The 16,166-nt window shown below is 56.2% G+C and overlaps 1 protein-coding gene across 2 annotated transcripts in view; it reads left to right on the forward strand.

Annotated features, from left to right (window-relative positions):
* Positions 1-12,423, forward strand: part of LDLRAD4 (low density lipoprotein receptor class A domain containing 4) — a 193,608-nt gene extending 181,185 nt beyond the window's left edge. For both annotated transcript variants that reach the window (XM_061572094.1, XM_061572095.1), the window contains one exon: positions 23-12,423. In XM_061572094.1, coding sequence (XP_061428078.1) covers positions 23-670 — 648 coding nt within the window. In that variant the 3' untranslated portion in view covers positions 671-12,423. The remainder of the gene's footprint in view (positions 1-22) is intronic.
* The last annotated feature ends 3,743 nt before the right edge of the window (positions 12,424-16,166 follow it).

Here is a 16,166-nt window from a genome sequence, read left to right on the forward strand (position 1 = left end):
CTGTCCGCACGTGCTCACGCAGCTGATGTACTCGTCCCAATCGAGGGACAGCATCGCAGCCTGCAGGCCGTCGCAGCACCAGCAGCATCACCATCTGCAGCAGCAGCATCACCAGCTGCACCAACACCACCAGCACCACCACCACCAGCCGCAGCACTCGGCGATGGCGGGGAGCGGCGGCGGAGCTCCGCGCGACCCCTTCCGCCGGCCGCCCCACCAGCCGCTCTACCCGTACAGCCAGGTGGAGATCGACCTGCCGCCCAGCATCTCGCTGTCGGACGGCGAGGAGCCCCCCCCCTACCAGGGCCCGTGCACCCTGCAGCTGCGGCCGCCCGAGCAGCAGCAGGAGATCAACCGCGAGTCGGTGCGCGCGCCGCCCAACCGCACCGTCTACGACAGCGACTACTACGTGGCGCCGCCGCCCTGCTCTGCGCTCGGCGTCGGGGGCGTCGGCGGCGCCGGGCCGTGCCCGCCCAGCAGCCACTCGGGGGTGTCGGCCGCCAGCTACGGGGGCCACGGCGGCCGCATGGAGGGGCCGCCGCCCACGTACAGCGAGGTGGTGGGCGCCGCGTTCCCGGCCGCGGGGCCCGGGTCGGCGCTGTTTGCGCCGCACGGGGACGTTGGCGTCGCGGGGCTGCTCACGGACAGGAAGCCCGGCAAGGGCGTCTGACGGCGGGCGAGGGGTTCACCCGTGGCCCCTTCAAACAAAACGAGAGAAATCAATGCCCACCGCCTCCCCCAGCACTTACGGAAAACATAAAAAGAAAAAATATATATATGATAATGCGGCTTTTGTTATTTTTTTTCGTTGCGTGTGTTCCTTTTTGTCGATGTTAAGTTTCGTGTTTTGTTATTATTATTTCTTTTCTCCGTTTGCCCGCTTGGCCACGGGACCAGTCAGCCATGCGTCCGTCTGTCTGCGTCGTCTGTCAGTGTTTCTGTGTCTGAGAAGACAAGCCCTTATGGGATCATATCTCACGTGCCCTATTTCCCCCCCCCCCTCTTTGGTTTCTTTTATTTTATCTTCTTAAGTGCTTACGCGAGTTTATTCGTGTGCACGTATCTGGCTGGCTGAATCTGCCAGTGACCCACTTTCTATTTGTCTACTCCTTAATGTCTTGTCTGCTTTGCAGGAAGGCGAAAGGGGGAGAGGGATTTGGGTGAGGTGGGGGGGGCAAGAGAGAACGTGAATATTTTTTTGTACACCGTGGGCTGGTGGCGGGGGGGGGGAGCAAGGGACGGGTGGAGGCGGGCGCCACTGCGGCAGCGTTCAGTGTCAAACACGAGCTCTCTTGTGAAACAAAGAAATGTGTGCTCCCGCCTTTTGTCGACCACCCGCCTCCCTTCTTCCCCCGGTCCGTTCCGCCTCCCCCCCACCCACCAGTCCTCCCCCCCTCCCCCCGCTAGGGCGGCGCGCGCTCGGGCATTTCAGTGTGGAGGCAGCAGCCTCGCCCGGCGTGTTGTGACGAGAGTGACGGGAACGTAAATCTGGGGGGAAAGCTCCGGGCTCGGGGTGTTTTTTTGTGTGTGTTTGTGTGTGTGGGGAGAAGGGGTGAAAGAGAAAGGCCGAGGCAGCTGGACAGCCACAGGATTAGGAGAGGGAGAGAGCGGGAGAGAGGCAGCGGGGGAGAGGGAGGGAGCTTGAGATAGACGTGTCAGGAGAGGTTTAATCGGAAGCGAGGGGAGCGTGCGAGCCGCTGTTGAAATCTCTTGGACTTTGACTCTGACGGGAAGTTCTTGTTTGGCACAGTCCCCATCTCCACTGTATTTTGAACAGACAACAGGGCAGGCCGACAGAGACACCACAGGGACAACAACTGGGAGGCATTCCCGGTGTTCCGCTCCAGCGATGTCAGTTTGGCTATGTTGTCGCACCGCGGCAATGGCGACGCTTCCAGAGCCAAGAGCGTGAATCACGCAGCGTCCGCTGCTCTCCTCTGTGGGGCTGGCCTCTAGCGGGTGGACAAGCGCAAGAGTCCTGAACCGAACCCCGGCGTCTCAGCGTGCGGAGCCTTCCCGGCAAAACCGTGACCTGATTGCACCATTACCTGTTGAACTCTGGTCCCCACATGTCGAGTCCTGGCTACCGCACGTTGGCAATCAAGTTAAGGTTAGCGTTTGGCTTTATAAGGTAAGCCTTCCATGCTCAACCTTTGGAAGCACTTCGCTACACACGCGTGAACTCGATTTGGAATCTGCAATACATTTTACATTTAATCCTGGTGGGCAGAGGTATGTTCGTCTGCTATTGATATTCATTTCACAATCGGAAGAGGTTTGAGTTGAAATTCTGGTCAGTGGATGATAACTCGGCTCATCGGCCTTCTGGGCGTCGATAAAGTAAATACCTCATTGTGTAAGGTCGGCGCTGGTTCCATCTGTGTAAAGGCTGGCATCTGCCACGGCAATTTGGAACTTCTACCAATGGCTCGGGGAACTAGCGTGAATGAGTATCCACCACTCTCATTTGAGCGGTGAGAGACTTTTAGTCAGACAGGTGGCCTCTGGAATTTGACATGCGGTGTCGCAACCTGATACGTGGCATCAGTAGCCGGAAACGCCGTTTTTGTACGATAGCTGGATCTCGGTGTGCGATAAGCGATCTGTGCGATAGCCCCGATTTTGACAGGTGGTGGCCAGACACTCGAGAAAGCGGTTGTGTGACCTGGAGGAGTTGATGGTGGATCTAAGCATCTCTGTGGGGGTTTTTTTTTGGTTGCTATTGCCGGAGGGGACTTTCTCGCGTTTCATACCCCGCAGCGCACGCAGCCTTGGTGCACGGCCACGCCGCTCGTCGCCGAGCGTTAAACGGCATTCGTCAGACTGCGTGAACACGTCCGTAACGCCACAGAGGCAACCAGGTTTCCATGAGCGAGGGCTTACGCCGTTGAACCGAATGTCACGGACACACGCATTTAAATCCGTCGGTGAATGCCGTGCGACATTTGAGAGCCTTGCGAGAATCCTGCGGCCCTTTGCGTAAAGCAGCTTAGGTGACTTTTCCTCTCTAACCTTGCACTGCGTTTGCACGACCAACGAAGGAGACATCTCACTTTGGCTGTTCAGCGTAACCCACCGGCGATGAAGGCAAACCCGAGTGGAAATCTGGCGATTTTTTTTTCAGATCACAGCCGGCTGTAAGCCGGTCGCACGTTACCGGCAAGGTTCCTAAAGAGTTGAAACGGAATGCCGCCTCACACGATTGGTCCTCTGCGGAGCGGGACGACGGTTAGGGAGCAAACTCGACCCAGAGGCCTCAGAACACCGGGATTCACGTCACCTGCATTTGCATCCGGAAAGGCGTTTCCCCCATCTTGGGGCATTTGCACAGCAGGGGATTGAAGGTAGCAGCGGGGGGGGGGGGGGGGGGGGGTGTGTAGGGCACGTGTGATATAGCAGCAGGCAAGATCCCGATGCGACACTTTCTCGTTGGTCTTTGTTCGTGGGGAAAGGAATATGTGAAACAAAACACAAGTTATATTGCTGTTGTTGTCGTTGTTGTTGTCGTTGATGAATGCCCCTGGAATGAAGCGCAGGGTTTTGTAACGGAACTGAAAATGCAGAACAGACGAAAACAAAGTTTCTTATTATTTTTGTTGTTGTTGGAAAATGAAAATAAATGACAAAGAAAAGGGTCGTGGGAAGGGCACATTGGGTAGACGTAGCGACAAGATATGACTCCTCGCGGAGGCCCGGCCCCCGTGGTGCTGCTCCCCCTCGTGATCGGGTTCCCACGCTGGGGGTCACCACGCGGCATCGTCCTGGGAGGGGGAGCGACGCGTGACCGCCGCTCGCTACCTGTGCGCACGCACAGGCGTTCCTCGGGAGACGTATTTTCCACCCTTCGATTGAATCTGCTCCCGAAATAGAAACGATGATTGACGTTCTCACGACTGACGGAGATACGATCCATTCGCGAACGTCGCTCGCTGACTTTCATTTCTTTAGATTTTTAAATAGAGAAATGTATCCATCATTGAGATTGATTCAGAAACCTTTATAATCAGAAATCGTTTATACATTTCTGAGTCATCAAGAAGGGTAATGTTTTGTGCCATGCTATTGTAGCACAACCCCTGACTCACTGTTGTGATTCGTGTGAATAACTCTCCATTTTAATAACCCAAATTTAATGAGCACGATACATTGTAAGCCGTCAGTTTTGAAACGTTACCGGAGATTCCTTGAGCAAGCTCCAACCAAAGCGGTTTTAGCAAAACGTCTCCCCCCCCCCCCCCCCCCGGCGATCACGTGACCAGGGCGGGCACCGCTGGTTGGAGTGGGACAGGGCAGGTGCTGCGAACCTTGGGGCCGAGCCGTAACCGGGCAGCTGCACGGACGCAGCCCACAGCTCCCGCTACGCTGCCTTCTGACGAACGATGCCGCCGCCGCAAGGCTCCGGGGAAGGTGGCGTGAGCGTGGTGGTTGGGAGCGAGGCGGCACGACTGGTCGGGGGGGTGCTGGGGAGAGGGGTTTGGGCTACGCTCGGATGCGGCGCTGATCGCGAACTGGCAAGTTGGCTGCGCGACTAGTGCACAGAGGCAACTCTCTTATTTTGAGACGCGGCGTAAAAACGTAGCAGAAGGTCCGTCGCTTTAGACGGCGTGTCGGCAAGTTGATGCACGGTGCCATTGCCGGGGGTCAAACCCGGGTGACCGTCGCTCCAGGGTCGATAACTGTGAGTTCCACAGTTCGGAAGTCGGCCGGAGTCGCCCGATGGAGAGATTGGCACCCACCCCCCTCCCAGCCACGGGACTTGCTCATCGGTGGCTCTGGCACACCAAGAGGGCGATGGGGCGCACTGTGTCCCATCGCTCGATCGAGCAAGCAAAGGAGACGCTTAATTTTTAAAGCTCTTGTTTATGTAAATGTATTAACACTGTTCTTTTAAAACAATTGAGACGCGTATAAGTAGCGGATGATGCACAGTAGATATTGGTTATACCTCTGCTGGGCCAACGTTCTCACGCCAGCAGCGTTTGTCCACCTAGCTTCGTGCTCTGATGGACTAAAGCGTTACTTTATTTGTTTCTTTGTGAAACAAACTCCTTTTTTTATTGTATCTGCAATCAACAACGATAGCACATCCCGAACCTTGTCTTTTGTGTTTTATGGGGATAAATATTTAAACTGGATTGAAGATTTTGCTTATTATGCTCCCGTCAAACCCCGGTCCTAGTCATTGAGCACCCGATTTTCCTGTCGAGCAACACGCTGCTCAAGTGCACTCGCTCAGAGACGCGTCATTAAAAGGTTCGCAGCTGCCTGACGACAAAAGCCATAGAGACTGTGCCCAGGTGCTATGAGCCAGAGAGGCGTTTGCTTGTTGTGGGGGGGGGGGGGGGGGGTCTCTGGTCGTGTGTGTGCGTGTGGGGGGACCACGCAAACGCCGCGGCTGTAGGGAAAGGGATCGCGATGCTCCAAAGATGAACAACTTTTTTTGCGCCGCCCACTGCCTAACGGGCCGCTCACAAAAACCTCCGCGACCTGAGGCGCTCGCTTTTCGTTGCGCTCCTCGCTGCTTCGCCGGTGCGTGCCCCCGTGCCCCCTCCCCCCGTGCCCCTCCCCCGTGACCCCTCCCCCCGTGCCCCCTCCCCCGTGCCCCCTCCCCCGTGATCCCCCTCACCGTCTCCCCGCATGTCGGAGTGCTGCGGTTGAAGAACGCGGCGCTGCGTTTGCATCCAGAAGTGTCTCCCTGTTGCCATTGGAACCAGTCGGTTCGCATTGGACAAGATTGGGCCGCAATCTCGGGATGTCGTGATGTACCGCCCTCCACGATATTGAGGGTTAACATTCGGGGTCTATAATAATATTTTTTTAAATCAATACCTATTTGCTATCGTTGTGATTATAGGATATATATTGGCCACACGGTTCCCACGAAACATTCGCACGCAGTACAATTGCCATGAATTGCAAATCATCGATTCTTACGCGACGCTTTGTTGCGTGTACAAATCTGCGTACGAATGAACGTGGACCGAATCGTTGCATCCCTGCTGCAAACGCAGCACTGCGCTGAGTATCGCTGTCAGTTGTGGGTTATTCATACCGACAACAAAAATATAACGACAGTCTGTCCATAGACGTGAGGAATCTGATCGTGCGGCAATGAGCAAGTCAATAATTTACAATGCCAATTAATGAGGACAGGATGTGAGTAAAAAAACCTATTTACAAAACGAAATCCGCAATGCTTGAAACATGTATTACTGGAGCAAGGGCAGCACGTGTGTGCAGTCGGGTGAACACTTCCAAATGCAGCCGGCGTCCCGTGGATCACCGGCTCCTGCGCTGCCGTGTCCCCGTGGTGGCCGATCCCGCGTTTAAACCGTGGGGGAGACGTTGAAGGAAGAGTCGATGGAGGCGACAGTCGTGAGTTCGATCGACCGTCCCGAGAGCCTCTCCCCGTCAACGGCTCCGGCTCCAGGACTCCGCTTGCAAAGCCGCCGCCGAGCTTTCGGCCTCAAACCACCGCTCGGCGTTGGAGGCGACCGCTAGACCTGGAGACCTAGACCCTTGTGGGGGGCGGAGGGGGGTACCGGTAGCTGCAGTTAAGTTTCACTGTTCAACATGCATCATTAGCTCAACGTGAGCTCACGTGACCAACGCTGTCAAACCCCGCCGTTGCATTACTCACCCACGTACATAATCTCACTTCACACGGCCGATGGCAGAATATCCACTTGTGGTGTGTGCATCGTGCTCCCGCTGACCCAGGGCAATCGCCAGAGTCACTGGGATACAAACCCTGGTCTTAGAGCGTCTTTACGCCGTCTAACTAAATGGTTTTGACCAAAGGTTTCCTAGTTTTAGTACTTTCTATCTCAGCCGTGGGTTATTCACATTCTGCTTCGTGGTTTCTTTTTCTCCCAACTTGCAATTAATTATTCATATGAAAGGCAATATTTTAAAATGTATGTTAACATTACTGCGATAAAGACACTCCCACATTTATGAATTTACCATAATCATCATTAGTTTTCGACTCACGCGACGCTACCGCGTGCTGGCAAGTAGCCAAAGTGCGCGTTCCTCCGCCACCCGGGGGGGGGGGGGGGGGGGGGCACGCTGCTCCGGTCGCCGCCAGCGGCCACAGAGCAGCCGCGTTCGAGCGTCGTGGGCTCCTCGGCCACGGTCGGAGCCTGGAGACTTCTCATCGCGATCCATCCCGCGCTGCCCTCGTGTTGAGCCGCGCGACTGAACCCGGGTGGGGGGGGGGGTGCATGTTGATGTCAGTGGGCGACGCTTCAATGAGCTTACGCGCGAGCTTTTTGCCTGAGCGTGTCTGTAAATACGACTGTTTGTGCGTTCTGCAGGCGAGCGAGCGAGCGCGCGTGCGTGCGCTGTCTGTGTGCGTAACGCTGCGCGCGCGCGTGCACGTCCACAAGTGCGCGCGCGCGTCTGTCCCGCTCGTGGTCACGTGTGACTGGACCGCTGTTGAATTCTTCAGTAGCCCGTAATCCGGCTCGTGGAGGAGGTCACATTGGTCGCTGCTCATTTAACTGACTGAATTTATTTATCTTGAAGGCCCGGTTGAAACGTAATGTATTTTTTGGGAAGACGATGCTTGATTTGGAGCTTTGGTGACTGCATGAATTACTTGTTGGTTATTTCGGTAAAGTCACGTAGAAAGAAAATAAATTAAATAATAGAAGGCGACGTTTCGATTGCAACACAAGCAATCATCATCAGGTACGAATGAATTAGAAAACCCTAGTGTTCTCATTCATTCGTACCTGATGATGAAACGTCGTATTCTAATATTTAAATTTTTTTTTTCTACGTGACTTTACCGAAAGAACCAACAAGTAAGACGATGCTTATTTAACCGAAAATAAAATGCAACGAGCCACATTGGCAGCAAGGCGCTCGCACTAGCCAAGGCAATCTAACACCTGTCCTCATTGACACGGATTTATACTGTGCCAGAACGACAATATAGGACCCTGGACAGCGTGCATCCGCCTTGCAGAAGTCATCTCGCCTCCTGAACCGTGACCCCCCGCCCGCGCAGCTTTGGGAGCTGCTGCTCATGGCCTTGGGTCGCTCGTTATTGGCGCCACCTTCCGACATCTCGGATGGGATCGTTTTCGAGTTGGGCGTTTCGTGGCCACTCACTTTTGCGACGCGATTCTCCCACTTGCAAACGACCCCCGCCTGCAGGGGGCGGGGGGGCGTTTAGCGTCGTCATCTCACGGCGCTGTGAAGTGGCGACACTCACAAAAACCCGGCTGGTTGGTGAGCGCTGTGACTATTCGGACACCCAGCCGCTGGAGCTGGGTGGGGTGCTCGGAGTTTTGGGAGCCACGGAGGTTGGGGGGTTTCGCCCTCCCCTGGGCCCAGCGGTCCATCGTATCGGAGCACAAAGCAGCCCCCCCCCCATTGCGGCCTCCCTCGAAGCGCACGAGGAGTCTGGGCTGAGTGAGAGTCCGCGCGCGCCTCGGGGTGCGCGCGCGTGCGTTGCAATGCGCCGATTTACGCGAGGCCAGTTTAATGGAGCAGAGGCGGTGTTCCGGAGCCAGGGACTCTCTATCCTATGCACTAATCTCTATTCGCTAGGGTCCCGGGTGTGGAGGGGTGCAGAGAGAGGGCGGATGGGGTCGGCGATGGGGAGTGCGGTGGCGAGGGCGAGGGCGGAATGGGCTGGGAGAAGGGTGGGGGGACTGGGCAGGGTTCATGTTCGGGGGGAGGGGAAAGCGGGGGCGGAGGGAGTCAAGGAGGGCGGAGGGAGTCAGGGGGAGGGAGTCAAAGAGGGGGGGGGGGGTGTTTAAGCGTTTGGGGCTGTCGCAATGCATTGGTTCCACGTATGCAGCACTTCCATTTTACAGTTTTTGAAAAAGATTCACTCCAGGAATAATGGAATGAGTGCGCTGTGAGAAACACCACAGACGCGTGTAGTAGTTAGTGGTGGTGGTGGTAGTGGTGATGGTGGTGGGAGTGTTACCGCTCTTGGAGGCGGCTCTGTGGGGTCGCCGCGGGCTCCCTCGCCAGGGGCGCGCAGAACGGGAAGCGGCTTCACGCCGCCGGCGAGCAGACCCGGCTTGAACGCTCGCGCGGCTGTGCCGTTAACGACACAAAAGCAATTCTAGTGTTTAACAAACAACAACAAATGTTCAAGGCTGAACCTAAATGCAAGACAATTGTCGGCCAGGGAGCGAGAGTGGAGAGTGCACACACGCGTTGAAGTGACCACCTGCCCGAGCTTACAGCTCATAATGCAGGACCCCCCCCCCCTCCGAGTGCTGTTATTGGGATTGAGTGGGGGGGGGGGGGGGCGGCGTGGGGACCCCAGGGGTCTTGGGAGTCCGGGCTGGGGATTCATGGGGGGGGGGGCGGGGGGGTTGAGTGTGTGGGGGTGTTGAGGGCGCGCGTGTCGCCCTATGTCCGTGTGCGTGTGCTTACATTACCTGTGACCTCGTACCACGGGTTTTCCCGTGCCCCCTCTACCATGCAGCTACTAAAGGGCTATTGTGTGTGTTGTGTGTGTGTTGTGTGTGTGCGCGCGCCTGCCCCGTTGTGTTTGTGTCATTAGTGGGAACGCACGCGCGCATACGCAAGTGTGCATAATGAGAAGGCTCGCGATTCCGTTATTAATCCCCCCCCCCCATCGTTCCAAGTTCGTCAAGGCAACGCCTCCCCATTGCCACCCCACGAGAAAGGCTCGGCTGGGTCAGGGGGTTGGGGCTGAGCCCAGCTCTTAGCCCAAACCAGTTTAAGAAGCACGTTCGGCCTCAGTGGTGAATAATGAACTTGTGTGGGGTGGGGTGGGTGGCTGTGGGTCGGGGGGGTTAAGAATGCCGCTCTCTGCCTCGTGGAATTCGGCCACTCGTGCTTGGACCGCAGGTTGCTGTGGAGCCCTTCTCCACCTCGCTCCCCATCAACACCACGCGGGGTCCCCTCGTGTTCAATGGCCCTGCAAAGTGGGAATTAGCGGCGAGAGGCAGCGACGGGCGATGAATGGGAGCCTGGCTTGGTGGGGCAGGAGTTGAGTGAGGGTGTGACGCGGTTGACACGAGTATAATAACGGAGGGGAGCCATGTTGGCATCGCGGTTATTTCCAGCATATGATTGTTACATCGTTGGGAAACTTGAAATACCATCCTTTTTAAAAGCAGTTTTTTTTTTAAGTTACGGATGTGGGTTCATTGTGGCCGTGATGTGGGTTCGACCCAATGTGGTGAAAGGCGTTTTGCTATGTCAGCTAAAAGTTATCACTCGACATCGTTCAGGACACCTGCGATGTTTCATCGCCGTGGGACCCAGTGCGCACTGGGTTCCGACACCGCCCGCCCGCCCGCGTGGATGAACGAGACTCGCCTCAACCCGCAAAACAACGACCGTAACCACTGCCTTTCGAGATGTCCATCTTGCCACAGGCACGCTGTCGATCCCAAGTTATTCTCCGATCGTTGTCACGAGCGCGAGCGTGCTTCGGCCGTGAGCGTGGCCGTGTGGCCCACGTGCTGTGGTTGCGCGCTAAGTAGCAGGGTGCCGGCTCCGCGTCATTCCACTTGGTTTCCTTCACCCAAGCGTCAGAGCTGCGCTTCGCCATAATCGCAGCGAGGCGCTGCTCTGGACGCGCCAAAGTCGCCCTCTGCCTCTCCCTGGGAAAGCCTCAATTTGAATCGCCACGACTCTCACGTCAAGAGGTCTGCTTGGGAGATTTGGCCAGTGATGCGGTCCTTGACCACTCGCCTCCATAGAGAGAAGATTCATCCCAAAGAGCAGCCAGCTCTTGTAGCTGTACACCCGCTCGGCGTCCCGGGCTGTCCCAACGCACGGGGGTGAAGCCTCGTTATTTGAGAAGAGGCAACATGAAAGATAACCAGTCAGCCATGTCACTGATGTTACTCTCATTCTAGAGAGAGCAGCTGAGCGTGGTTTTTAATGTTTTCTTTCTCGCCACTGAAGCTTCGGTCGAGTATCGGTCAGCCCGGGACACACAGAGCCCGGGACACACAGAGCCAAGGGCCGCTGCCTATGCGAGGAGCTTGCTTGTTGGGGTTACATCTTCCTGTAAATGTCAGCGCTGGCCTGAAAACAGCTGAGCCTCGTTTTCCAGCAAAGCAACAGCAGGAGCTCGCAGAGACGCTGAAGGAACCAATTTCGAATGATGCAGCGTCAGCCCCCCACCCCCGTGTCTCACTCCTCGTGTCTCCCCGCCGGGCTGACCGTCACTTGCACGGCTGCCCCGTACGACACAACAACGCTGACGAGCAGAGAGCCACGGGCGGCAGCCACCCACCCACCCGCTCCCCTCCGCAGCCTGTGACGGGGGTGGGTAGGGGGGAGGCCGTGGCATGGCCGTGGCATCTCTGGGTAGAGACCCCCCCCCCCCTACCCACGTAATTTGCACTGCAAGTGCTTGCTCACCCGCGCCGTGCCTCACTCGAATATTATACTCTACGGTGCTTATGGTTGATTGGCTTATGCTATACGTGTGTGTGTATAATTGCTGTAAGGCGCTGTATATAATAATATGTGATGCACATATTCCCTACCCAATGGGTAGACATTTCAAATGGACATTGTTGAAGTGTTTATTATTTTATGTTTTTGTTATTTTTTTCTTGTTTCTGTTCGTTAGTGTGTGCGTCCACGTGTGAATGCCACGCGCCGAGCTAAACATTTGTTTGTGTTTATTCAGATCCCGTGCATCTGCTTTGTTGTTGCATTAACTCGTCAGGGGAGGGATAGAGACAGGGTGAGAGAGACGGGGGAGACGGGGAGAGGAAATTTAAATAATAATAGAAGAGTTACGTTGAAGAAGCAGCGGCCGAGAGTGAGCTGCATCAAATGCACTCGCGAGGTCGCGTGGGTCAAACGAAACGGCGGCGTCGGTCTCTCTGCTGCGCGCCAGGAGCGGCAGAGAACTCAGCGCGAGTCGGAACTCGCAGCTCTCGTCGGGAGGCGTCTGAAGAGGCCACCCGATGCTCGGTGCTTGTCCCGTGGGTCGTGGTGGTGGTTCCAGCCACCCTCATCCACAGACTTGACCAGGGCCCCCCCAAGTCTACAGCAACGCCGAGTCACGCCCGGGCTGTGAAAGGGGAGTCCGGCGAGACCGGGTTCGGGGGGGGTGTGGGGGGGGGGGGCACTTCCAGCCCGGGCCCCCGGCCCACTGGACAGGGGGTCTCGTACCGTGCGGCGTGGACGGAGCGGCGGCTTCCGCCGACGTCTTGACGGAGCAATGGCCACGCCTGCGCAGCGTCTTGGAGACGTGAGCACTCTTCCGTGAAACGTCCGTGGAAGTCGCCTCTCCGCCAACGCGTGCGTTAGGTCCAATTATGTTAATTGGTGTCCCCCGCAAGATCACACCCAGCCCGAGTGAGCATTGGAAGCGTCCGTCTAAAACGTGTTGTCTTCACAAATTTTGTTTTAAACGGCAAAATAAAAATTATATATATTTCCCCCACTTGACAACTCAAGTTCTACGAGTATTTATTTAAATGTCGCACTCAGAGCCACTGGTCACATGCGATTGCGATTTTTTTTTTAAATCAAAACATGAACAAGACAGAGCTATTCAATAAATTTCTGAAGCTGTCTCCTGGTGGCATCACACATTTATAAACGCAAACTCGTGATTTGATCTGCAAGCGGCTCGCCACGGCTGCTGAGACAACCCCCGTGTCCGCACACCGCTCCTGGCGCTCGTGTGTTTGGGTACACAAGTGTGTGTGTGCGTGTGTGTATGCGTGTGTGTGTGTGTGCGCGTGGGTGTGCGTGTGTGTGCGTGTGTGCGTGTGCGTGCGTGTGTGTGTGCGTCTTGTTGGAATTCCCTACACCTCTGCTGTAGCAGACGGACAGAAAATATGGCATATGTGCAGGACCGCCCTTTCCTGAAACCGCATTGGGGCTCCGCAAGCCTCTCCTCAGCGTGCCTAGCAAGGCGATGCTGAATAATCCTTGCCAGGACCTTTCCCGGCACACTGAGGAGTAAGATGCCCCTGTAGTTGTTACAGTCTGTGGGGTCCCCCTTCTTAAAGAGGGGGGCCACCAAGGCATCCTTCCAATCCTGCGGAACCCGTCCAGTGGTCCAGACTGTTGTTATGATGTCATATCGGGCAGTCTGTTCACAACGCCACCCTCTCCGAGCACTTCGCTTGGGAGATCATCTCTGCCCGGTGCCTTTCCTGGTCTCAGACTCCGGATCGCCTTAAGTACTTCCTCAACAGATGGCACCTCAGCCAGCCACTCATTAAGGACGTTCATGATGGTGAGCGGGCCCGGGTAAAACTACGTGGCCGGGAGTCAGAGCCTTTCCCTGTACACCTTGGGGTGCGACAGGGATGTCCTCTGGCTCCCACATTATTTAACATCTATTTTGACCACGTAGTTCGTGAAGCCTTCAATAGCTGTACTGGGGGAATTTCCATTTGGTACAGATATAATAGGAGGCTGATCGATGACCTGGTGCGATCAAGGGATGGCTCCCTATTGGTCAACCACGTTATGTATGCCGATGATTTGGTAATAGCTGCTCATTCAGAGGAGGAGTTGGAGACGCTGCTGCTGAGACTGCCACTAAGAGGTGGGGCCTTACCATCAGCCCCACCAAAACTAAGCACCTGCCTGGGTATTTTGTACCATTGGACACTCCACCCCCACAACTCCCAATCGGTGATGGGGCAGTAGTGGAGAGAGTGGAGAGTTTCCCATACCTGGGCAATGTGCTTATGACCGGCTCCAGTTTAACAGCAGAGGTCTCCGAATCAGTCGAGCGGCAATAGCTTTTCATCGGTTGCGTAACGCTGTGTGGAAGCTACCTGGTCTGTCGCTCCGCACGAAGCTTCAGGTCTTCTCGGCCACAGTCATTCCCTCCCTTCTCTACGCTTGCGAAACGTGAACCCCCCTAATGGAGCATCTTCGCCGGTTGGAAACATTTAGGCTGGCTTGCCTACGATCCATCCTGGGTTTAACCAGGCTGGATTGTGTGAGGAGCTCACAAATCCTTGAAAGATCTGGGCAAAGTCCCATCGGTGAGCTCCTCCGGCAGGCAAGGCTGCGTTGGCTGGGTCATGCAGCCCGCATGCCCAGCCACCGCATGCCTACACAGCTTTTGTTCGGCCGGATCGAGGGGGCTAAACGGGCGCGGCACGGGCTAGAGAAGAGATGGAGTGATGTGGTACAGGAGGACGTGGAGCTGAGTGGACTTGCCGATGACTTGTATCAGCGGTGTCAAGATCGGCCTCTGTGGAGGAGGCTCGTGAAGGACGCTACTGGCCAGTTGGAGGCAGTCGCCCTCCAACAACAACGGAGGGCGGAGGAGCGACGCTCACAACAACGAGCGGAGCGCCGGGTGGCTAAAGCACAGCAAGTTGGTACAGTAGGGGGCACAGGTGGTGCATCAGCCAGTCATCTCGGTCATCTCAGTCGACCTGTGGCACCTGGGTCTGCCCCGTGACCTGCCAGCGGGCGTTCGACACTTCACGTGGCCTCAACGTGCACCTAGCCTGGCACAAGCGTCGTGGTGACGTCACCGCCACTTAGTGGCGAATGGCGGTTGTTGTGTGCGTGCACGTGTGTGTGCGTGTGTGGTGTGTGTGTGCGCGTGTGTGTGCGTGTGTGTATGCGCAGCGTTTAGCGCGCTGCATTACGAACCCGGCGACCCGAGTTCGAATCCCGCTCACGGCCACCACCAGTGGCGGTTATTCGAATCGGTCCTAGGCCTCTCCTAGGTCGACTCGGCCTCAAAATGAGTGCCTAGTGCGGTGCGTAAACATCGCCGCTGGAGAGACAAAGGTGGCCGGGCGTGGTGCTGGCCACCCACCCCCTCGTGTGTCGAGCCGGCCTTCAGAGGTGCTCGCTAACAGTCTGTTGAGCCGGTAAGGGGGGGCGGGGGGTCTTTGTATGCGTCTGTCCCTATCACGCACACGCGTGTGTCTGTGCACATTAAGCCGGTCAATCCCACAGCCTTCGCGAACGTGGCCTGAAAGCGCACCTGCCCTGGCACTTTGTACCGGCGTCGCGTCGCCCACACTTGGTGGTGGAGGCTGTCCAGCAATGCAGCAGGCCACGCACCCACACTCTCATCCCAGAAACCTGGGCTCAAGAAATGCAGCTGTCGTAAGGAGCGTGTCGACGGCCACCGATGAACACCGGTCACACCCTCGGCACTCACGCCTCAGTACGAATGCCCTGCTTGTCTTCAGGTGCTCTCAAATACCCGCCCCACACGCTCGGGATGTATTTAGGCAAGCACAGCGATGCTGGCGACCGCTGGATCGCCAGTCTGCGCGGTAATTTGAGGCAATCGGCACAACCCCCCCCTTCCTCCTGTATCCACCCAGCTGTACACATGGGTACACAGTCAATCGACACGTCCCATGTGGTGGGAGAGTGTGGCTCCTACCAGCACGACCACCTCGTACCGCTCGACCGCGACGACCACTGCTGGTACAACAACTTCTACTGGAACCACGAGTAACAGCTACCACTACACAACCACCACCACCACCACACGGGTGAGGATCAGTGTTGGTGACGAGCCCGTGACTACCACTACTAGTTCGCTAAAAATAATAATCTATATTTCAAGAGCCGCAATGCGCGTGAATACGAGAGACGGTGGGTTATTAATGATTGACGTCACGAAGCCGAGCCCTGCTCCGGCTGGAGGAGCTCTGAGTGGCGTGAGCCAGGAGTTGCTTCTGAACGTCCCCTGACTTCAGCGTCCTTGAGTAAAGGGCCAAATATGAATCAGAAACAATAAGCTCGACGTTTGTACTGTGAACACGCGGGCGCCACGGCGTCGAGGGGTTACCTCCTTCACCTGGTATACAGGATGTCGTGGGTTCGATCCCGACCCTGTCGCCTCTATATTTGGAGTCTGCGTGTCTCTCTCCCTGTGGTCGCGTGGATTTTTTTTCCGGGTCCTTCGGGTTTCCCTCCAAATTTAGAAACATTCAATCTTGATTTGAAGCTTCCGTGACTGCAGGGATCCATACCAGAGGTCGCAATCGGGTATCCGATACCCGGCTACCCGTACCCAATACCCGGCTACCCGATACCCGGCCGGATATCGGGTACCCGTTTGCGACCCTGGTGCGGCCGCGTACGGGTAAGGAATCAAAACCCGTTTGCGACCTCTGATCCATACTCTTTGGTTCTTTCGGTAAAGTCACGTAGATAGAAATAAAATAAAACAAATCACGACGTTTCGA

Source organism: Lethenteron reissneri, chromosome 49 (assembly GCF_015708825.2).
Source record: "Lethenteron reissneri isolate LAM-NWPU_2019-01 chromosome 49, ASM1570882v1, whole genome shotgun sequence".
NCBI classification, from domain to species: Eukaryota; Metazoa; Chordata; class Hyperoartia; order Petromyzontiformes; family Petromyzontidae; genus Lethenteron; species Lethenteron reissneri.